At 39.0% G+C, this 25281-nt stretch overlaps 1 protein-coding gene across 1 annotated transcript; it reads right to left on the reverse strand.

Moving 5' to 3' along the window:
- Positions 1 to 410: 410 nt before the first annotated feature.
- EDNRB (endothelin receptor type B) lies at positions 411 to 24075 on the reverse strand. The gene is made up of 8 exons (XM_054586464.1): positions 23748 to 24075; positions 22435 to 22970; positions 7482 to 7594; positions 7142 to 7346; positions 5617 to 5766; positions 5112 to 5245; positions 4435 to 4543; positions 411 to 2975 (listed from the first exon to the last, which is right to left on the reverse strand). Exons 2-8 carry the CDS (start codon positions 22918 to 22920, stop codon positions 2841 to 2843), a joined length of 1332 nt encoding a protein of 443 aa, XP_054442439.1. The 5' UTR covers positions 22921 to 22970; positions 23748 to 24075; the 3' UTR covers positions 411 to 2840.
- Positions 24076 to 25281: the final 1206 nt, after the last annotated feature.

Consider the following 25281-nt stretch of genomic DNA (forward strand, 5'->3'; position numbering starts at 1 on the left):
TGGACTTCGTGAAGACTTAAAAGAAGCTTGTGGAGTAAAATGTGTAAACTCCAAATCTTCTTTCAGCCTTTCCCCTTTGACCTATAGAACAATACTGATTAAACAATCAAATGCTCCAAAAGTAGGAAACCAGAGAAAGACAGATGTAAAGGACCATTGGAAACTGTCAGCCAGGCAATCAACCTTGGAAAACTGAATGTCTGTATGGTTCCTCAGAGCAAATGAAATATAACAACAACGCAGCACAAAGACCAGAAATTTGGCAATTTAATTTAAAAACTTTCATATTTTCTTGATAACTGTATGTTTAACATAAATATTGTCTACTTGTAAGATTTGTATTTCTTTTAAACACTTATTCAATTAGCATGTAATAAATTATTGCCTGCACAATGAAAAACAAGCCGGTCTTTTTTTTAAAACAATTTAAATTTTTATTGACTTTGTTTTCATAGTAAGGAATCCATGAGTATAGAAGTTGCCACTTTAAGTGACTACAGAACAACAAAATATGTAATTATTTTACATGATCGTTACAATTTTATAAAGTTAGCTACAGCATACATATGTTTTGCTATAAACTGTATTCCTTTAGCCATATGTAAGCTGTCAATACTAAAAGGTGTTGAACATGTACCCCTATTAGCAATGCATAAAGGAGAAAATAGGCTAAAATTGCTTATAAATATTTTACATTTTAACATCCATGTTAACACTGTTTTTGTCTGTTGCTATATTATACAGTTCTTAATACTAGGAAATGTGTTTTAAAGTTAAACAGTGGTACCTTTTCTTATCTTGATCTCAATTATGCCAAGAAATCACATTTGTTTCTTATCAACCTTTATCAGTATGTTAAAATTGTGAACCAAACATTTTCAGAACAGCTTCTGAACACAATTTCATGACAAATAGTGCATGGGTATACTCTGAGTGCACTTCCAAAATTTGGCACAATGATTACAGACCTCGATTCTGTCACGGGGGAAGAAGAAACAATAAGGACGTAAATGAGGGAGGGAACCAAAACCTAGTACATGGTAGTAAAAAGGAGCTAAAACTTAAATAGAAATAAAAATATATTAATGACTGCAAAAATATTAATTGTTTTTTTGGATTTTGCTTAAAATACAAAATTTGAAATGACTCTTGTGATCGCAGGCAACTGAAACAGTGATTGGGAAGAAATTAATAAACAAGGCGGGGAAGGGATTCATAAATAGAATCCATGTGGCACATGGATTAACTATTGCCCTTTCATTTTGGCCACACTGTTGGATTTTGGTTTCCTTTAGATGCTTGCAAAAAACAACATTGCTAGCTTATTTCCAGCATGTGGCCCTGGGTTCCCAAAAGGAAAAGAAGCAGAAACTCTGTTATATTTTAAGAGTGAGTTAAAGATCTTGGGCCCAATTTGTCCCTGAAGTCACTCTGAGAACAGTGCACTGTGTTTGCTGGAACAGAATCAGGAACTTTTGCACTGATGTGACCGGGCAATGACGAGCGTCGTCAGGCTAAGAATGGGAGTCTGGCCCCATGGGTTTCCTCCCAGCCCCACCTCGTTTCCTCTCTCTTCCGTTTTCTCTTGTACTTTCACACATATCTCATCCCAAGTTAACTTAAAGCACTTTGCAATTTGCTTAGGGAGGAAAAGGAATTGGGCAAGGCTGCACCAAGTAAGAGGTCCTTACCATCTCAAAAAACAGTTTTGCCTGTAAGTGACAGAAAAGCACCATGTCAAGAACTTATTTCTGTTAGTTACTTACAAAAAATTATAGAAAAATTAGTAATAAGCTTTACAGGTAGCTGTACAATTGCCTAATTAGTGTGATCTTAAAAAGTAGTATTTTAACGATCCTATTATACATACGCCAGGAACCATTTTAACTGCAGCATGGGCGGGAGGGGGCGCTGCCTTTTCCTTTGCCATGTGAACATTGCTCCAGGCAACTCACATTCTGTCCGCCGCGGGGGTACCGGCCTCCCTCCATTGCAAAGGTTGGAACCCTGGGGCCTGCCCTCAGTTTAGTCATCCACACATTTGCTGTTGTGGCGAAGTATTTACAGATGAGAAAATTGAACAAGTAGTGTTTCTACTACAGCGGTGATCCTAAACGAAGAATGCTTTAATAATCCTGAAAAAAATTGTAGGTAGCATTTCCTTTGCTGGGCACTTCAGGGACAGATTTCAAAGTAGTTTTTTGGGGCAGCATACAAAACTTGCTCTCTCCTTCTGCCACAGTGCATTTGATCTTTTCTGAATGTAGAAAATTAAATTATTTTCAAAAAATTTGATGACTCTCTTCTGATCATTTAAATGTCTCTAATGTAAAAAAAAAAAAAAAAAAGAAAAAGTACACCAGCTAAACTGCTTATACATTTTTGTATCCAATGGTGTGACACTATTAATAAGAGATTTTTAATAGGATTTTTAAAATTTTAAGTTAAGTGATTTAAATTTCATTTAAAAATTCTGTTTTATAGGGACCCATTTTTCCTTGATATCAGATTCACATTAGTTTAAAAATAAACCTAATAGAAATTCTGAGTGAGCTCAATTTAAATGTAATGTATGAATATACTGCAAGTTACTAAGAGCTACACTGAAGTGCTGACTGTCAAAAACTAAGTGCTTTCCCAGCGAAGCTTTCTTAATTGTCACTGCTCTTCTTCTCAATCTGAGCACAGCTTAAAAAATGTCACGTGTAACTCAGCAATTATTCTTAAATCTTTACATTGTTTTGTGCAAACACATTTTGTTTTCTTTTAGCAAATGCCTCATTGTTTTAATGACTTCTGTCCACAATGAAGAAAATGGAATTAAGTGACTATTCCTTCTTTCAAGATGAGCTGTATTTATTACTGGAGCGGAAGTTGTCATATCCGTGCTCGTTAGCTTTGAACTTTAAGCACGACTGCTTTTCCTCCAAAGACTGTTTTTCTTCAAATGACTGGCACCAGCAGCATAGGCAGGACTGTACAAAACAAAGTCACTTGTTACACATTTACATCGGTTCTATTGTCATGACTCCTCCTACTCTCCAGGGTTCTGGCTTTCTTTGAATGTTGGGGAATTCTTGGGCCACTTTCTGTCTATACTCTCTTATTTTCCCCCTTAAAAACATATAGTCACATAAATAGCATATGGTAATTATTTTTAAATGAGAAGAACATAGAGGAGAAAATATATATAATTAAAAGGCCTCAATTTTTAATTAAAATTAAAAGAGAAAGCCACTCTTAATTCTTGATATTTAGCCTCGACTACTTGAGAAATACTCTTAACATTTTATAAATATGTAAATCAAGACATTTTCCTATGCAAGTAGAAATATCACCACATACATATACATGTGACTGTACATAAGCCTGTGTGTGGAAGTATGTGTATAATTAATCATAATAAACTTGCACAACCCATTCTACTTCATAGCCTGCTTTCTCTCACTTGACAGTGGCGTAGCCTGCTTTCCATATCAATGAATTTAATATTACATTGTCAGTTTTTTCAGCCACATGCTATTCTCATGTGCCTGTTACACGATAAAGTTATAAAGTACATGTGTCTCTTTTATTTATCCATATTTTCCTTGGATTTTTAAAAATTCAAAACTCCTCCATTCTGTTTGTTTTCTGAGAATCTATATGTAAGAAATGGGAGGCCCAGTATTTTCTGTTCTGTAAAATGAGGGCGTTGATCTTGACGAACATTCTCTTCTAGCTTTAAAATCTATGAGTTTATGAGTGGGCAAAGAATTTTACAGACTGCTTTACAGTTTACAAGGAAGCTAAGTCCTTGGCTTTCCAATAATGAACTTCCAGGGACAAATGGATCATTCCCAGGGAAGGGGAGGAAATAGAATTTTGAATGTAGGATTATTGAAGGAGCGAGTGGATGAGTGTAAGAATGTTACAATGCAAGCAGCTGAATAAGGAATAACTAAATATATTCCACATTGAGAAGCACATCTCTGCTAAGAAGCTGGAAAAGAGATGAGACCTGAATTAAATTTGTTTGTTTGACTTGCCATTCTCATGTCCATGTGAAAAAAGAGATCAATGTAGTTACAATTCAAATTGTGCTGCATAGTCCAAAATCCACCCAAAACAGAGTCACTGACTTTAATTTATGTTTAGTTCTTATTCATCATATGATGCCTATCAGACATCAATGCTTATAAATTTTATTAATTTTATAAGTGTTCTATAACTGCGTGGTTGAAGCAGTAAAGAGTGGTTGACTAAAATTTATAGACAGAATCAATTATAGCGATTTGTGAGCAAAAGTCGTATTTTAAAAATATCCACAGTATAATGCAAAGGATAATTGTAAATTTACCAGAATTCTCTGGATAGATAGAAATGTTAATAGTTTGAAAGGGATAAATTGGATGCCAGATTAAAAATACTTTTTATTTTGAATGATTCTCTTACCTTAAAGCAGTTTTTGAATCTTTTGCTCACCAAATACAGAGCAATTGGATTAATGCAGGAATTCAGGGAGGCCATGTTGATGCCAATGTAGTCTAATACCAATAAAAAGCTGCAAAAAATAAACCAAAACATGTCTGTGAAAAATATGCTGTTCTGAGCATGTATTCTTTATAGACCTTTGTGTGTTTTGAAAAAAAACAACAACCCAATATACAATGGTTTTTACTTTGTTACTGGTTTTTGCTGGTAATGATTTCTCTCTCTCCTGTCTCTCTCTTTCTCATTCGCTCTCTCTGTCATACCACACACTCCCTCCCACGCCATGCCCAATTCTCTTCTTTAAAACAAAATTTTATTTAGAAGTGCTGTGTCTGGCTGAGAAAAAAGAAAAAGAAAAGATTTATCATGAGCAAAGAAGAATCAGACCTGATATTTTCAAGCACACCACTCATCTTTCGGACAACTCTGGCTCGCTATTCCCAGTGTTCTCCTAAATTCCCTTTACTCCTTTCTTTAAAATAGGAGCGAAGGGGAAAAGTGGGGATCTTAATTGCTTATGATCCTTAATTGCTTAAGGGTCAGAAAAGTGGTACTCCCTGCTTCTCCCTATAAAAGGAATCAATGGAAAACTTCTGCATGACATTTATTTACAAAGCTATCTCTTTTATTTTTCTTACCTCAAGAGTTCACATCTTTTGGGATCATTCTGATCATAAACAGTGAGCTTCAAAATCCTGCTCAGGTGGAGGGGAAGCCAGCAGAGGGCGAAGACAAGAACCAGGCAAAAGACTGTTTTGGCCACTTCCCGTCTCTGAAATAAAACCATAGGCAGACACTGAAACGATGGCTCATTATAATCACGTGTCCCCTTTCCCACACAGAATAGTCAGTGTACAGAAAGTCAGTGGCATTTATAAAAATTCAGAACGCTAAGCTTTACATGGAATAGTTACTGAGAATTAAAACTAAAATGACTAGAGATTCACCTTTTAAAAAAGTAATGGCTCTTTCTAGATTCCTTAGGTTATATAGACTATGTCTAGATAGATAATATATAGAAATCAAAGCAAGAGAAAAGAGATATGTTCTGGCATATAATAATTTTAATTTATCCTCATAGTGCCTTTGTTATTCATAATCATAATTGTAATCATGAGTTAGTAAATATTTCTATTTTCTTACCTGCTTTAAATGGTCATTTAAAGCAATCTGCATGCCACTCTTCTTTCTCAACATTTCACAGGTCATCAGGGTATAAAAAAATGCGGTGATGGCCAATGGCAAACAGAAATAGAAACTGAAGAGCCACCAATCTTTAGCTGTCTTATAAAACTATGGGGAAGAGAGGATTTTATGATTAATATTCTGCTATAAGAAACTATTATATGATAAATGTTAAATTTAAAACAACTTATCCTGGAATAATTATTTTCTAAAATAGATCCATTTTATAAACACTATATAGAATCTTTCAGATCCTATCTACTGAACAAATAATTAAATAATACAAATTTTCCCTAAAAGTTGTTTCAATTCTCAAGAGCAGTATGCTATAAATATGCTAAATATGCTTTCAAACTTAATCAGTTAGAAGACATGTAAAATATTTGGTAATTCTGATATTTTTGTCTTCACATAAACTGGTTATCCTTAAGCTATTCTTATTATGAAATATCATATGTAAAGACATTGTAGTGGTTAAGGGAAATTTTCACTTTTTAATACATTTATTTCATGGAAAAAACAGATACAAAAAAGGTCTATGTTAATCTCAGTATGTTAGCTCAGTGAGGTATAAATCTAAACTATAAATTTTTAGGACAAATCAGAGGTATATGTCCTAACCAAATCAAAGTTGCTTAGGACATATGCATTTTCTCTTATGTCTTTTCTGTGTTTTGTTTTTTTTTAATTGTTGCTCCAAATATATATCTGTGTAGCAGCTGCACTTATGTAATCTATGCAGTACTTTTTCCTTTTAGCTAGTAAGAAACAAGGAAAAGCAATTTCATTCTCAACTTCACATTAATGTCCCTCTTTATTCTTTTGATTACCATAATACATATAGTTCATAAAGTTTTATATAGTCTTCTCATGTGTGGAATGGAAAATAATCAATCCTTGGCGACCCTTAGACGAGCCCCTTTGCATTCACTTCTCTTTGCCCATCCTGTTGGAAAGAGCTTTTTACACTTGGGATCTACCTTCTGATGACAAGCATTGCCCTTCTTTTCCTATCGCCTGATTAAATGTCCTTGAATAAATGGTCAGGCTGAAAGCTGCTTTGCAATGGCATCTTTTCCTTTGCAGAGAGGACAACCTTGCCATTCAGAATCCACTCATACGGGGGCAACTTCTAGTCGATCAATCACTGAACTAGCTACTCCCTCTGCTGTGTTTTCTTGTGCAGAAAATGTAGTAGTTGTCCTTGTGGGGATTTGAGTAGGAAAGCTGTGCATTCAGATCAATTCTCTCATGTGAACCTGGTTTATCTGCATCCCTGGGTGCCAGGACATACCTGGAGAAGTAGGGACCCAGCTTCCTGCAGCTTAGGTCATTAGTCACTTGGTAACCCCTCAGTCCTGGGACCTACCCTCTCAATTTATGCCCATGATAAATCAATGGGTTCCAAGAAGGGGAAATCAGAAGAGAAATAGATAAATATTTATAAGGGAAGAACAGAAACGGGGGGGAAAATAAACTTTACCTGCATGAAGGCAGTTTTCTGAATGGGATGAAGCAAGCAGACTCGCAGATTATTTCCGTTGTAGTCAGTGGTGATCAGATCAAAACCCACAGCTTCAGGGATAGCCAGAACCACAGAGACCACCCAAATTACAACGATTTCTACTGCTGTCCATTTCGGAACCCCAATCCCTTTAATTCGACTCCATGAGGCAACGGCGCGATATCTGAAGAGCAAAACAGAATTGTTTGTCAAGCTGGCAGAACCTAGTTTTGTTCAATCACATAGTTTATTTTCTAAGTAACGTAGCAACCACTAATAAAGTGTTCAGACTATATCTGACTTAAAGACACAGTCTTACCTGTCAATGCTTAGAGCACACAGACTCAGCACAGTGATTCCCACGGAGGCCTTCTGTATGAAAGGCACCAGCTTACATATCTCAGGTCCAAAGGGCCAGTCCTGTGCGAGCAGCTGCATGGGGGAGACAGGAAGGTGAAGTTCTATGAGGCGGCTTTTCACGAGGCACTCTCCGAACTGCATTACCAAGCGGAGGGTAATTAACACACAGAAGTAAGATAACACATTTTAGCTCTTATTCTTTTCCTCATGGACTACTCCTTTGAAAAGCACCCATGTTTGATATACGAAACAAAAGAGTGTGTTGGGAATAATGAAAATGCAGCCAGATTGTGACTTTGTTAGCATCTGTAGTAGCTTAGGGTAGGATCTCTACCACGGGCCAACTGGGGCCCGCGCTTAAGCGCTCCTCACAAAATTGAAGCTGAAATGCTGAGAATGTCTCTTAAAATGTTATGGAGTCACCAGTGCTCAGGTCACGGCCAAATCAAAATATAGCTTAATTAAAAATAGGTAATAAATATTCCTTAGCTAGGAAGAATACTCCTATGGAGAACTTACTCTTTACCCTAGTCAACTTACTTGACTGCTGAGTAGCTCAGCCAAGTAATTAAGCATGCTGCTTCTTGAACATACCAGGCACACGCCTGCCTTTGGACTTTAGATCTTCCCTTATCCTGAAAGGTTCTTTCCCCACAGAGCCACTAGGCAAATTCCCTTGCCTCCTTCCCATCTTGCTCAAATTTCTTTTTTCAACATGACCTACCTGGTTCACACTATTAAGACCAGTATCCAGTCATGCCTTTCCACCTCCCTTATCTTACGCCACCTTCCTTTTTATCTATAGTACTTACCTACTCCTATTGCTTATATTATAATATTTACTGGCTTGTTTTATTTAGGTTTTGTGACTGGCACTTCTAGAATATATGTCAGAATATGGATTCTGCAACTGCTGGATACACTTCCTGACACGTAACAGATGCTTAGTATATATTCAAGCCCCTAACGTGTATGGACACTGTGTACAATGAGGAAATAGATACAGCTCTTGCGCTGTATCTATTTATATATATAAATAATTTCTCTTGATTTGACTTTAGATTATATAACCATTTATTGTTAAACTCAGCTATTTCTTTCTTAACACAACTGGGTGTGCCCCACACTGGTAAATGAATCATTTTAGGTAAACATCTGGATCAAATGTTCATGAGGTTTTGAAAATAAACAAAAATATCTGAAATCTATGTTTCTTTTTTAATGTTTTAAAAAATAACCTTCCAAAAGTGAAAACTATTTTGAAACACAATTGAGTCTTTCCTTTCTTTCATTAGTGAAAATTCTTTGTGGAGTTTGTCAAGCTGGGTGATTGTTCTATACCTAGAATGGCAACCGAGTTTGAAATGTATATCTCACTAGGAATATAAGTTGGAAATCCAGTATGGGACCAATTTCCTTTATAAGATACACATGAAAAATTATACTGATATATTGGATAAATATTGGCAAACTTATCATAAATATGCTTATTCTAGGGTCCTGAAAACCAGCAGGGCCAGGCAGGTAACATAGAGGAGTGCAGGGAGCCAGGTATAGGAAAATCATTGGTATTAGCAAGATAATAGGGAATGGTGGGATCTGGGGTAAATCCTGTCTAAAAGGAGCAGCTGCTAGTAAACGTGACATGATTTTTGCCAAAGGACTCCAGATACAAAAATCTCTTGATATTTAGCCAAAACCAGAAATTTCTATATGAACTGCCACAATTTATAAAAGTTGTCAACTAATCATATTTAAAAAAATTATCAGATAACATTGTATAAACAAAACATATCTGTGGGTCAGATTAGCCTCTATCTTGTGATTTCTGGATTAATCAATTGATACATAACTCTGCTTGTTTGTTCATTCAGTCAATAAATATTTACTGAGTATCCACTATGCGCAAGGCATGACTCTGAGTCCAGGGTGCACATCATATCAGTGAACAGGATAAACTCCTTTTTCTCATGCAGCTTACAGTCTAGTGAGGGAGGCAAACGAAAACCACATAAATATGTAATATGGTGTCACATGGGGGGTGTCATCCAAATGGTAGGATTTCGAGGGCTTTCTGATAGGCCTCTGAGGAAGGTCTCTCTGAAGAGGCAATATTTGAGTAGAACCTGACTAACATAAGAGAGTAAGCCACACAAAGAACATTTGAGTCGGAGTCCTCAAACTCCGACTCAAAAAGAACATTTGAGTGCAAAGGTCCTGAGGTCAAAATAAGATGGTGAGCTGAAAGGTCAGGAAGAAGTCTACCAAGGCTGTGGTGGAGTGATCCAGATCAGGCGTCTCGTAGATGAAGTTATAGAGGGAAGCGTTTGATTTCTTTCTTTTCTCTTTTCCTTCCTTCCTTCCTTCCTTCCTTCCTTCCTCCCTTCCTTCCTTCCTTCCTTCCTTCCTTCCTTCCTTCCTTCTCTCCTTCCTTCCTTCTCTCCTTCCTTCCCACCTTCTGGAGATCCACTGCAAATTTTTTGAAAAAGGAAATAGAGTAATCTTATTTTTTAAAAAGATCACTCTGGCTTCCCAGCATAGACTTTAATGTGGGGTCAAGAAAGGAAGCATGGATGAGAGCGTGGGGTGAGCTGGACCCTGTGCTGTCCTGGAGCTGAGGAGAATGGGTTAGAGACGGGGGTATTTTGAAGGTAGAGCCAGTAGAACTTGATGGGTTGGATGGCAGATGTGAGGAATCAGCAAACTCAAAGAGGTTTATCATGTGAAAAGTGGAGCCATTAACTAAAATAGGGAAGACTCAGAGTGCCACAGGTCTGACCCTGTTGCTGAGACCAGAAAAGTTGGCATTCGTGCTGCCTCCCACTACCAGAACCAATAAGTAGAGACAAGGATTGAATCTTTATGGGCACTTTATTCAGATGCCAGATTTGGCAGCGGGTTATTACATACCCTAATATCCGTCTAAACATCTCATCTTACCCTCTTATAAGGGGAAAAAATGGGTAGGTAAGGAGTTTAGATAAAAGGTTAATCAGATAAGAGCTTCAGTCCTCTGGCGATTTTCCTAGTATTTCTTTATCTGCTGATCAACAATTCTTTATCTGCGCCAGGGACAGGCAGATGGTCCCTTCCTGGAACACAGCAGCTCAGGTCCCACGTCCATCTCCAGCTTGCAGACCCCCTGGGGCACAAAGGCTGAATCACTAGTTGACCTCCTGGAGTCACTAGGTCTTGTATTCTAGTTCTTGGAATAAGAGCTTTCCACATGCATTAATCGCTTCAGGCTATCACCTACAAATACAACTAAAATCTTTAACTCTTGGGTTCCCCTAGCACTATGAACTCAAGATACTTTTAAAGAACTGTCAATTGCCCTTGGAAACATAAAAAAAAGGGGGGGGTTCAGCCAATTACAAGGACTCTGCCAGACCCAGCTTGGTATACGTTATCCACACAATATTCTGTCTAATCATACTGATATATCAGGGGAAAAAAGGAAAAGAAAAAAAAGAAAGCAAAACTCTTCCCTTTATAACATGAAGTCTCATTTCCCTCCCCTTGACTGTGGGTTGAACTTAATGATTTGCTTAAAATGTGGTGAAAGTGATGATGTGTGACATCGGAGACTGGTTCATCAAAGGCATTAGGGCTTCCTCCTCGCTCTCTTTGATCACTCAGTCTGGGGGAGGCAGCTGCCATGCAGGACAGTCACGCACTTCTACAGAGAGCCCAACATGCCAAGGAACTGAGACCTTCTAAAAACAGCAAGCTCTAATTTGCCTGGTGTGTGAATGAAAAAGACCTTGCAGCCCAAGGCAAGCCTTCAGATACCTTCTTCCCCTGCCAACATCTTGACTGCGCTCCCATAAGAGACCCTGAGCCAGTGGCTCCTGAATTCTTGAACCGCAGACATGGTGTGAGATAATAAATGTTTATTGTTCAAGCCAATAACAATTGTTTTGCTATGTATCATTTCACAACTAATACATTTGTCCTTGGTCACTCAATACACCCACATTTGAACCCACATGTTCTGATTCTGGAGTCTGCAGTATTTTCGAAGATCTGATATTGCAAAAAAAAATAGTAATAATATTTAGAATTAAAATCAATATTAGTATTTTTATGACCAGGGTTATGTGTCAAACAATGGTAAAATATCTAGATGCAGAGTAAAATTTTCTTCTAACAACCTAGCTATTTTATCTATGTAATGTCCAAACATTTGGACAGCTTCAAGTATTTAATTGTCTCAAACTATTTCCAAATATGCAAATATTAGTATCACAGAAGTACAGCCATCAGGTGGAACAAGATGAATGAGTGCACAGGCCACTGAAGGGAAAGGAGTCTGGCCAATGAAAAGAGGCTCTGCACTGAGCCCAGGCCCTGTTTTGTGGTTTCTATTGTTTTTGGCTCAGTCTGGAAATTGGATTATTGCTCTTCATACCACCGGGAGGCCTGCGGCTCAACCTCTGACCCAAGTTATCACAGAGGACAGGGAAACACAAACTGAAAATTATAACAATCCTTTTCAGGCCCTACACAGAGAGAGCCAGAAAGCTAATCACAACGGAGAGATTCCAATGTTCTAGTCTACCCTTACAAAAGGAAAGGAACTGCAGAATAGGGAGCAGCAACCTTTATGAGCTTTCGGGACTTCAGGACTGCAGGTTTCAGGTCAGACCTGAACATCGCTGGTCCTTAGGGACCACAATAGATGGGGGACTGAGTGCCCACTGTCACTTTTATTATTTTGTAGTGAGAAGGATGGCTTTGACGACCTCTGCCTCTCTCTGAGCAGAAGGCTTTGTGGAGACACTGAGGAAAGTCTGAAAACCAATGGCAGAAACCACACCTACCACTGATGCGCTTCACTTTCTTAGCAGCCTCCAGCAAGAAAGTCTGAGCAGTTAATGCTTGGAGCTTATTTAAAAGGCAAAGACAGAGACAAATGTATTTGAAAAAATAAATTAAAAAAAAAAGAAAAAAAAAACATAAAGAATTTACACAGGTCTTCAACCATGTAAGCATTTTTATTTGTTGTTTTGAGAAATAAGTAAATGAGAAATACCTCTACATCTAAACTCCGGAATGAGTCACAGTTTCCCTGTAAATAAAGTTATCAGTGGATAAAAAGCAAAAAAACAAACAAACAAAAAAAAGGCAAAGACAACAACCTCTTTTTTAATAGTAAACAAAGCCCTGGGTAAAGGAAAAGCTATGATGTTAAAAAAAAAAATCATTCTTAACCAAGATGCCCTCTTGGTTAAAAATGTTTTGGTGGGTTTTTATAATTCCTGGAATTAATTAGTTCACTATTGAGTGACAAAAATAATGACATTCAACACTTACAATTTGAAGTTGAACAATATAGCTTTCCTCTTTGTGGAAGAAATTGATTTTCTTTACTGCAAGAGGGAACAACTATAGTTTTAAACCCAGCGATGTCATTTTTTATGTTTTGTTTTTTTCTTTGGAATTTACCCCATTAAATTAGATATCTTAAGGGCAAGGTCTTAATTCTGGACACAAAGCAAGCATGTAATCAAACACATCTCTCCAATCAAAAAAAGAATTTTAGGGTTTGATATTGTTTCTAGGTCCCTGCGACATGAATTAATTTTTGAGGTCTTGTTTAAAATTAAGTTTGAATATCTATTACTTATCATTTAGCAAATGCAAACCAGTTAGAAAATACTCCCATAACTAATGCTGGTTTTCACATCATAATGACTCATCCAAGGGAGAGATTTTATTGCTTTGGGTCCAATAAGCAGTGTGGTGTCCATTTGACAAATGATAGCCTGTGCTTGTGCTGACCTCTTTTCCCCAGGCTTATACCGCTCCCCTTGCACATTTCTTTTGTGTGAATGAACGCAAATAAATAAATAATCACTACATTGAAAAGAGACATGGCCATAATGATTATAAAGTTTCTATTCAAGGATGGCCATGATTTCACAATTTTATGATGGAACAGCTGTTTAAGAAAGAAATAAAGGACAACAGAACCAGATAAATTATTTTTGTGTTACATTATAAAATAATTTTTAGATTATAAAGTTTTTTAAAAATTTCAAAAGGGATAAATAGAAAGAACAGGAAATAAATATCTTTTCTTTCAGGGTATTGTTAAGTGAGTCCTACAAAAGCTCTCTAAGTGGGGAAGGGAGGATTTACGTTTTTCAGGTCTCTTTTTAATTAAAAATTACACTCTTGAGAAATTAAATGGAGAAGGCCACTCCTAATGCCCAAAAGAATCAAGCCCCATAAAGCCTGGAAATTCCACAGTTAACCATCTTAGGCTAACAAATGTTCATTCCCCTCATTAACCGTATATACAACTTTCATTTACTTTTTTAAAAAAATTAGGAGTACACACTGAGTTGTAAGCGCTTATTTGTTTCAGAATGTCCTACTGCATGTTTAGTGTCTAGCACAGTGCCTGGTACGCAGTGGTCACTCATTTAAGTAACTGTTGAGTAACCGATGAACAAATGAATTTGATCTTCAAACAGAAGTCTTACAAAACATTTGTCATGAGCTTTTAGTTCACGTATTTGAAGCAAGCTCTTTAGAGAATTGAGATAGCTTTGCATTTCTTATTTGGTCTTATCTAGTCCATGACCTCTGCCTTGAAGATGACCAGGTCGTGGGCGCGCAGGGCGCCAGCGCCTTAAGGCGTGAAGGCTGGCTGTTCTGTTGCTGGAGCTCTGCCTTGTACGCAGGCTGGAAAAGGTCAAAAGCAAAATTTCTCTTCCACCCTCACTCTCCTACTCAACCTTGTCAAGGAAATGACTGATATAAAGCAGAACCTACTGTTTTTCACTATCTACAGGGGTTCTGCAAAGAGCTTCAGCTGTAAATTTGGTGGATGAGAACAGTTTTAATGAAGACAAACCAGGCTTAATTTGCCAGATTGCTACTTGTTCCATCTCATGATGAACTGTGAACATCTCTTTCAAATGACTGGTATTATGTTTTTGTAGTGTCAGAAGAGGGAAATAATGAAGTGGTTGTATTTCACGACTTTAGAAAAGAGTGAATTCTTCTGGTTGTAAACCTCTGTTTCCTGAAGCAGATAAGAGTTTTTCTGCATTGGAACTAGCATTTTAATAACATAGGGCAAGCTCATTGAAGGATTTCCTTGTCAGAGCTCCCTTTCCTTTGGTATTCATACCTACACAGAGAATTTAAGGGAAGCTGCTGGTCAAGTGCATAGGAAATATTTTTTTGACATATGTTTTACTAGTGCCCTAAAGGACAAATATCAATTCCAAATTCCATCTTGCATCCATTAAAGTGCACTTAATCACTTAAAGATTAGGCCATGTGGGTCAGAAATATGTGGATCAGAAATAATGTCAGTTGATCTCCCAGGAGTGCCATTTAAATAGGCCAGAATGTGAACAGCGCCCTCTGGCGCGCATGTACACCCACAAAACGGAGGGCCTTTGGCTACTCTTGAAAGATTCTTATGGTTTGCTGATATAGAACAATGACTTCATGAATCTGCACTAAGGTTCTTGAAATGAAATCTTTAAAAAAAGCAAAGAAATAGAAAAAAACATAAATAAATAAGCCATAGGAGAAATTTAAACTCACTTGAAATATGTTTTCCTGCCAGTGTTACATTGAAATTTATCCCCAAGTCTGTAACAGGAAAATAAATAAATTATCTGAATTAAAAACATATCTACAATTTGCACTTAAAAACTTTCACATTAATATTATGTATTTTGAAAAGTTTCACCTAACAGCATTAAGGAAATGCTATTTACAAACCTAGCTTAATATTAGAGACACTTATTTGAGCTGGCTCATCCGGGAAGACCACCATGATACTTGAAGAAGCTGAAGAATTATAATCTCATGGCTCAGAAAGAGATTCAAACTTAATGAATTCAACAAACCTTAGTAAGTAATTGTATGACTTAAACTTTATTCTATTCAGGGTGTACCTTATGGTACACTGGTAAGCTACTAGGAGAAAAAGTTTGCTATGGAATCCAAAAGTCCTTTAAAATAATTTGAAAACACTGAGTGAGGGGAAAGAAGACAGTGCACAATGTAAACATCCAGAGCAAGCTTTCCTCCTTTCTGGAAAATGTGATGGAGCTAAAGTGGAGAGGAGCAGAGAGGAGTCACAGGCAGTAGGCGTGAGCATGGCAATGAGTCTCAGGGACAAAGAATTGCCTGAGTAATGCTTCAGTCAACTTTGCTAATAAATTTCTGAGTCAAGAACGATTTTCTTTCTCTCTCTCTTCTACCACCACTTTTTGTCCATTTTCTTGTTTCTTTACTTTTTCACCAGAGAATCTATAGGGAAAGAGGAAGAATAAGTCCCTCAAATAAAAGCATTGAAAAGAAAAGTCTAAAATTAGAGAAGGTGTTGGCAAAGGTATACCCATACTCCACACTCCGTTATCTTCCAAACATAACCAACCTCTTTTTAACTTTGTCAAGTACAGAAGGAAAATGTTTCACATCGTAAATTACATCTTGAATCTTATTTCAGCTCAGGCTTTATCTGTCAACACCCTTTAAAGCACTTAATCACTTATTAACATTTGGCATGTTTCTTGAAAAATAGTCAACTGTAGCGTATTAGCCACACAGAGATAACCTTATATGGTTTTCTTTGTGAAATGAAGAACGTGGTGTCTTGGCCCTGAAACAACAGGGTCTTGGCTATTTCATCCTCTTGAACAGCTACGGAAATATCTTTAGTTTTGAATGACTCATTTAAAGGGAACAAAGGAAAAATGTAAAGCCTTTGATATGTAAGGCTGACCATATTGAAAAAAACCATTTTCTTAACATTTTAAGAGACTTAGATTTATGAAATGACCAAGCTGTAGGTCAAAGACAAACATGAGACATACCACCACGGAGTTAACCTAAGGAACCTTTCACTGCCTAGGTCCAAGTGTTGGCCAACCATTTTGTCTTGGGAATCCATGTGTGAAGCTGAAAATTGGAAATATGAAGTCTTGAGTTTCTGGGTTATTTGAATTCTGCTATTGGCCTGCTCTTCGCTTATGACCAATATTCTTAAACAGAAAGGGGAATAAACTTTTCCCCTTTTTTTTTCATCTAGACAGGTAAAAAATTAAGTTAGAGAAATCCCACTGCCATTACGCCTTATGTATAATATTTTTTGTCAACACACACTTGACTTCTAGTGACTATTGCAGGCACTATGCTAGGTGGTTAGGGCTGTTAGTTTTATTTAAATTAATTGAGTTGAGGTCATTCAAAGTGATAGACTTTCTCTTTATTAATACTTTTCAAAAGATAACACTTGACATGTGCTTAATCGGTTCTGTTTATTTATTTATTTATTTATTTATTTAGCTTTAAATAAATGAATTTCAAAGGTATCTAGGTTCCACCCTGACCAGTGTGGCTCAGTTGGTTGAGTGTCATCCTGCAAAACAAAGGGTAACCGGTTAGATTCTCCGTCAGGGCACATCCCTGAGTGGCGGTTCCATCACCAGTTGGGGCACATAGGAGAGGCAACCAATCGATGTTTCTCGCATTGATGTTTCTCTCCCTCTCTTTCTCCCTCCCTTCTCCTCTCTCTAAAAATAAATAAATAAAATATTTTTTAAAAAGGTATTTAGGTTCCATTTTGGGTTCAAAATTCTTCTGTTATTAAACATCTCAAAACATTAATAAAATATCTCACTTATGTAACTGGAAATGGAAACAATTATTATCCTGGAAGAAATTAGACTCTCCTACCCAATGATACCATTACTTCTGTTTACTGATTGGAAAATTATAACTTCAAAAGTTAAATTTGATGGTTTTCCATTAACTTTTACCTCTAACTTATGAAACAAGTTAATTATACACAAACTTGTTAAGTACTACAAGTAGTCCTAGATCAAACAGTGAGAAAGGTGACTTTGTTCAGAAAGAGTTTTGACTGTGTCACAAGCAGAAGATATCTGATTACCTAACAAGGTCACTTGACTCCAAACTCATTTGTGGGTTCAGCGAAGCAATTCCACATTTTCACATGCCAGCATTTTAATGTTAGATGTACGCCTTCCTGAACTAGTTAAACGTTAAAGATCAGCAGTTTTGCCTCTTGGAGCTATGAAGGCAGCCTCTTGCCTCTCATCCTAGCCCACAATGTCTTAACAGCAAAGCCATCTAGAGGCACTCCAACAGATCACCGGCTTAATTTTCAAAAGCTCCCCATCACCACTGAACAACTGATTACACTCAGATCCTTATCAAACTAATGTCCATATCAATATTTGCCTTATCAGTTTACAAGCATATTTGTTTTCAAAAGCAATTTGATTACACATAAAGGAAGCTATATTTGATCATTAACTATATTAACTCAGTTATCCATGTAAATATAGCACGAGAGAGAAATTGTTAAATAAAGTCCACAAATATTATAAATTCATTATTTACTTAAGAAATTATAACTTCTTGAGAAGTTAAATGAAGTTAAGAAATCTTAATTTTAATCTACAACCAAGGCTTGATGAATATCACTGCTAAACCAAACCAAGACAAACCAGCCAGCCAATCAACCAACAATATAAGAACCTTCGCAGCATCCACAAGTGCACACAGCTCTTTTGCTTCCCACGCAGCTTTGACATTCGTTCTAACTTACTAATCAGATAAGCACTCACAGTCAACAAGCATCTAGGTTACCCCATTTGTTGTAGTCTATACAGAAAGGACACATAGGTGTAGCTTGAGAATAAGGAGAGCTGCATCCTTACATCAAAAACTTAAATCCTGACTTTTGGGTCAGGTACATATACAGATCATATAAATATTGGCATATATAAATTAAAGATAGACATCAATACATGTATATCTCTGTGGAGATGTTGTATCAAATAGTAATTCAAACTAAGAGTATCGCAGTTTTGACGCACAATATGGCAGTATCTATCAGAATTACAAATGCACATATCCTTTGATACAGTAATTCTAGTTCCAGAAATTTACTTCAGATAGAGTCACACATGTGTGCAAAGCCATAAGTACAGAGATGTTATTTGTAGTCATGTCTATAATGGTAAAAGCTGACAGGAAAACCTAAACAAATTTCCATTCTTATTCATACACCCCCTGTCCCCAATTTATTTACTTACTATGTTCCAGGCACTGTATCAAATGATATTTACCTATCCACTTATGTATCTATTATATATATATGTAAGTAGATACATTATACATGTATAATATTATATATAATATATATCTATTGTATATATTGTGTATATATATTCTATATAATATATATCTATTGTATATCTATTGTATATAGTATTGTATATACTAAAGAGAATGTAGTATTCTCTTTAGATGATTGCATTTCTCATTTTTCACCTGGATGATCTCATGCAATACAGTGTGTAACAACCCGGGTGTGTGCTGCTGAGAAGAATAAATAAGGCTTTTATTTTCGGAATGTTTGCATGAACACTTGTGCCAAATGTCCGACAGGACCTCTCTGGCCTTCCACACAGGACTTCCTCCCTGCCACAGGACACCTGGTGAGAAGACTGCGTCTCCCTGCAAGATTCCAGAGTCCCGGTTCCTCGAGGGAGTCAATGCAGAGCAGACACACTTCCTAAAGTTTGCCAGCCCCTCGGAGCAGCACGCTCCTGTGATGTCCTGTCCCATTCTACAGTGGCATCAAGGACTATGGCCTCCAGCCAGATTTGTGACATTTTGTGGTTGTCTACTTTATTAAACTCTAGATCTACTGAGCTCCAGATTAGTAGAATATACTCTCATTGACATTTCTAGGCTCCTGGATGTGCCAACAAATGGGTTTGGAGATTTTATGAACCCCCAGAAATATTGAGTGTGTATAATATACATATTTATGTATATTATATTATGTATTAATTATAATGTACATGTAAGTTACATAAGTATGCTAATTACATATAACACAAATAATTAACTGAATTCTCAAAGACAATTGTAACATACCACAAGAAAGAAAATTAGAAATCACTAGTTTAAAGATTCAAGTCTCCACTTTAGAATAAATTTAAGTGGCATTCATAATTTACTTAACTTACCTTCTGTGAAGTATAATAACTGACTACTCTGAAATTCTAAATGCATTTTTAAAATTTTACTTATTTGACGTCACAATCATTTAGCACATTAAATGGCTTTTAACTAGTCCTGGATTAGATGTTTTGGAAAATAAAGCCTTTGGTAAATAGCTATTATCAATATTATACACTCCAGGCCACCTAAGAGGGATTTCAGGAAACATATTCCAGATAATTGGAAGGGGATTTCTGGAGATAGAAATCCTCACGTGACTCAAATTAAAACAGAAAATGCTTTCCAAGTGTCTGCCTGTGTGGCAGTACGTCACAATTCCGCCAGTGCTCTCTAGTGCAGCCATAACAACACTCCAGGCTGGAGGTCACTCACAGCAGGGGCACAAGAAGGACCGCATGTTCTAGGGCTAGATGGCCTGCGTTCAAGTCTAGTTTCATCACTTTCTGGTAGTGTGACTGGGAAGGTACTTGACCTCTCCAGCATGTGATTTCTCCATAAAATGGAAGGTGACCACACAAGTTTTGTGGCAGTGATTTAATGAAATAAACCAAGGACCTAGTGCATAATAGATGGTAGCCATTATTGTCCTATTACAACTCAGTTGACACCTATTTATGCATACTGTAAAAATGATGATGATGAGACCTAGTGATGAGACCACATTCTTTCTGATGGGTTTGTTTATGACCAATATAGAAGACTAGGTGGCCAGTTGTAAGCATTTATTAGTTTGTTTATCTCAGAGGTAAAAACAGGATTAACAGACTATGGTAAATGGCTCAGGCAAAAGGACATAACCCCATAGGCAAATCACAAAGGAATTTGAAATGAAAGTAAATTCTGTGTGCCCCCTTGGAAGTCAAATATCCTTTGGCTTATTGAATGTAATAATTTGACAAGAGGAAGAAAGGAGGCTGGTCCTGGAAGAACTGATTTACATCTGGCCTGAAAGCAGCAGACTGAAGGAAAATGTCTCAAGCCCAGCTCCACACAGCCCTTCAACTCCTGGCTGATTTAGGAAGGTTTCTAACTGGGCTGGACATGTGGGTTTACCGGGACCTCCCTAAACTAACGTTGTACAAAATTCTGTGCCAGTCTAGCAACACTAGATGGAACCCCACTTTTGAGAATGATCTTATTTCACGTATTTTAAAACTTCTCACAAAACCTTGTACTCTGGAGTTTCTCAAGTCAGTTTTTGATGATTTGAATGGAAATTCCTGTGCCAAATTGGAGTGGTAGAACGTGGTTTATGGGACTCCTTAAGAAATAGATGGGTTGCTTCTGGCCCGAACGGAACTGTGGCTGTACTTAAGGAGCCCAATTCAGTCTGCGCTTTCTCCAGAAAACTATCAGAGTTTATAAGCATCAGTTATGCAGAATTTTAGAATCTCTTCTATTTACCCTTTATTTTTAGAAGTATTTCCTTCTAGCGCGTGGATTGTAATTGGAATCCTATCTCTGTACCTAGAGTCTCTAGAATTGCCTTAAAACATGGCTATTTGGATTAGGATTTTCAGAGTATCATGAAGCACAACTTCAAGGCATGCCTCGTGATGATTTCTCCTGCCATAGGATCAAAGCACCCCTTATAAGCCATTCCAAACCCTACATCACATTTTTTTTTTCTCCTGCACTGAGTCCAGGACTAGCTTCAGACAAATCTGCAAAACACATTTCTATTCCCTTATACTTTGGTTCTGTTTTCATGTACAACTTTCTGTTGCCGATCTTGATGGGGAAACAGTTTTAGATATTTGCTCAGTCCTTTAAAATTTTTCAGCTCTTTCACTTAGGCTAGTTTTTCTTACCACCACAAAACCTCAGTAAGTGAGCATAAATAGCCTATTGTAGAGGTGAGGAGACTGAGGCCCAGAGATGTTGGGGTGTGTCTGGAGTTCCAAAGCTGCCTGGAGTCAAGTAGTTGTATGTCCTGACCTTGCTCTCCATGCCTATTTCTCTGATGCTCATGGTAATCACATAACAGTGTGAACTAATGGAAACCGCTCTTTGCAGGCTTTTATGTTGAGCGTCTTGGCCTGGTCCATGAAGTAATCCGTGGGGTGCAGCTATTGCTTTGGAACCTGACAGATTAGCCTGACTCCTGCCGCCAACTCTTACTCATTGTGAGACCCTGAACATCCTATTAATCATCTGTAAAATGGAGTAATATTAACTTGTGGGCAGTCAGAAGGAGTAAAGGAAAGTGACATCTATCCCAGTGCTTGGCTCACTGTACACATCCAATAAAAAGTAGGAAAAGTACAGTCATTCCCAGCAGTGGAACTGTGTCCTCCTAGTTACCAGTCTAGGTCTCTTTCTTCTAGGCCACTTGTTTCCTAAAAACAGATTTCAACCCCTCTACTCTCAGGGTCCTCCAAGAAAATGGGTCTCAAGATTAGTGTGCATAAGTCACTTAAGTATCTTAAGAGGCAGATTTGATTTAGCAAGTTCCGGGTGGACTTGCTAACAAGCTCAGGTGAAATCAGTCCTGCTTTTGAACCACACTCTGAGAAGAGAGAATGTATCCAGTGAGCTGGCCTTAGGACAAGATTCTTCAGGACCAGTGGTTCTCAGACTTCACAATTTATCATAATCACATGGAGGGCTTTTAAAATAATAAAACAAATATTGTGTCCCACCCCGGAACAGGTCTGAGGTGGGGCCATAAGGTGTCATTTCTAATAGGTTCCCAAGTAATGTTGATCCTGCTTGTCTGGGGACTACAATTGTTCCACGCTTAGCACGGGGTACTGAGGGTACTGAAGACCAGTGATTACGGACTTTCTTGAGTAAGGCCCCTCCAAAGGCTTTCCCATATCCTGCTCCCTAACCAATCCCCCACCCCTCCTGCGACGTTAGCAGGCGCCAATTACCTTGTAGACATTGATGGGGATGTCAATGATGATGTGCAGGAGGTCTCCCAGAGCCAGGCTGGCTATCAAGATATTGGGGCCGTTTCGCATGCACTTGTTCTTGTAAATGATTCTCAGCAGTGTGGAGTTTCCGATGATGCCCAGCACGAACACTAGGCAAGACACCACCGTGTTGATGTACTTGAAAGTCTCTTTGATCTCGATGGATTTCTCGCATCGGGAAGGGGAGAGGGTGTGAGCCGGGGCTCCAGCCGGCTTCCCTGCCTTAGGCATCTGCGGAGGTGCTGACGACCATGGCACACTGGTGTTGGACCCAGTCGGCCAGAAGGTCTTAGCGGGGGGCGTCGTTATCTCTCCGGTCCCAAAAAGTGGCGGAGTGGCCCCTGCCATCGGGAATCCTGTCTCTTCTCCCGGGACCTCCGCCACGCCGCAAGCAAGGATCAGGGCCACCAGGGCGCATCCGCACAGGCTTGGCAGCGGCTGCATGCTCCTGCCTGTTCCAGTGGGCGTCTGGTGGCCGCTCCGCAGCTTTCCCTCTGGAGACCAGCAACGGAAGGAAGACAGGACACTTGGGTCGGTTACCTTAGCCACGCCCCTGCAAACCGCTAGCTCAGAGCGCAGCGGCGCCGCAGCGATCCCCGCGCAAAAGTAACTCAAGTTTGCGCGCCAGTAAACAGGCCAGTATGACCTGCCCTCGTCCGTCGACTGTCCTTCTGGAGCCAGCTTTTTGGATCGTTTTACTCCCCTGCGTCACCCTCACCTCCCACCCCTCAGAGGTAATGACCGGCAATGGGGCGGGGCATTCTGAAAGGGGTGTGCCAGGGAGGGAAGGATGGGAGTCCTAGGCAAATCTTGGTGTGCCGGGAGGAAGCGCACACGGTCTGGCTGAGGACGCTTGCGACGCGGGAATCTAAGCGGCTAGAGGGGAATGGCCTCTGCGATTCTCTGCATTTCGCTCCGCTGGGAACCCGAATACCCTATCAATAACCGAGACTCCTCCTGGTGGGCGAAAGCCGCTACTCCCCAGCTGCCAGCGCTCAGATTCCCCGGCGCCCGCAGGAGTGCACTGGCTGACTCGGAAAATCTTGGAGGCTTCTCAGTTCCGTCCGACTTGGAAAGACCCATCAGCATTAACAAACTCCTATTCCTTCCAAGTGGCTTCAAACATTCACACTCCCTCCTTTACTCCAACCTCAATTCCTGCGTCCAACTGTTTTTTGGTTTTTTTTTTTAACCCCCAAGCTAGTAGTCTAAGCTAAAGCCCCAAGACAAGTTTCAGTCACTGATTTTAATTCAACGCGAAGAATGTTTACCTCTTGATGGGCTGCACCAGGTGCAGAGAGTGACCAGAGGGGACCTCCTCCTCCGGTCGCGCTAGGTTCACAGCTCGGTTCCTCCCTCTCCGGGAACAGAGGACGCGTCTCCTCCCTTCTGCTACAGGCGGGTCTGGCTCTAACGAAAGGCTAGGGAATGCCAGATCGCGTAGCCTCCACAGTTTCCTTGGGGTCTTTGCTGTCGCTAGACAAGTACTTTTATTCATTCATTCCTTCCCCACCAATCACCCGCGCGCCACAACCTTTCTCCTTGGACAATGCCTGGACAGCATCAGCAGGAGCTGCCCGCTGGAGAGGGCAGTCAGTCCCCTGCGCGTCCCGGAGGGCAGTTTATTTGCCGTAGTTGCGAGCTTCTCAAACCACGTGCGTAAATCAAGGTCAAGTTTCTACGCACTCGGTGACGTGCTTGGGCTCCACACTAGGATAGGGATCTGTATTAAACGTGTTAGCGTGGACTTTTACTGCCTACTGTGACTCCCTTCCACCCCCCATTAAATACCCCACGTGATTTCTAAGACCTGGTTGGCTTGGCGTCTAAGCCCTTTGCTCTGGTTTTGTTTTGTTCAATTTCAAGTCCACATCGCCCCTACCACTGCAGCGCGCTTCTAGATGAAGCGTCCTTTCTCCCAGGGCCCTCTCACTGACCTAGGAGAGGACAGAAATTTCTTTTATTTATTTTTTTTAATAACCCAGCAGCCGCTATTCTCTCTTCCTGCTCTGCCCTGAAGTGTTATTGTCCTACCATTCAGGTACCTGATACCTATAAGGAACATGAAAATAATCAGAAACTTGCCATTCAAATTCATGATGATATTTATCAGGCAGAGCCATAAAATAGATTCTTTCTACCCATTCCTGAACTCCCTTTTTATGGGATGGGGATAATCAGTAGAGACTGACAGTTTTGCTCAAAGATTGTATGAAACAGAAGTCAGGAATTCAGGCTCTGTGGTGCACATTGGATATTACTCTGCTGTCCTCCAGTCACTTGGTTTCATCTGTGAAATTTCAGAGGCGTGGGGCAGGGCGGGGGGCGGGCATTTCCTGCAGCAGCAACTCACCTAGAGGCTGGGTGGCCGGTTCTTGGCTTCCTAGCTAGTCAAAGGCATGGGGCGAGACAAGAATTTAGAATTTTTGATTTCTGTGCAATGTCTTCTGGGGTAAGAGAAGTAGAAACTCAATTTCTATTTAAAAAGATGAACTTTAAGTGTGAAATGTGGTCTCAAGAACATGATTAAGAAATAAAGCGAAAGGAATGAGAAATATGGTCTAGGGTTGTGAGTGCTAATTCCAGATCAGGCTATTTTGAGAGCAGTACTTATCCTCCCTGTCTGGGTAAAAACAAGGTCAACGTTCAGTTGCTTCAGAGCTGAGCCAAGGAACAATATAGAGTGCTCTGTAAATGAGGAATGAAAAGAGTGCTCCATACATTCATTTGGAATATGAATAATTCGCTCGGTTTTGCACCTGCCTTCTTATACAAGCCTTCTCCTCATCATTTATAGAGTCCCTC

This window comes from Pteronotus mesoamericanus, unplaced genomic scaffold (genome assembly GCF_021234165.1).
Source record: "Pteronotus mesoamericanus isolate MK-2021 breed Mesoamerican mustached bat unplaced genomic scaffold, CSHL_Meso_final contig_94, whole genome shotgun sequence".
Lineage (NCBI taxonomy): Eukaryota > Metazoa > Chordata > Mammalia > Chiroptera > Mormoopidae > Pteronotus > Pteronotus mesoamericanus.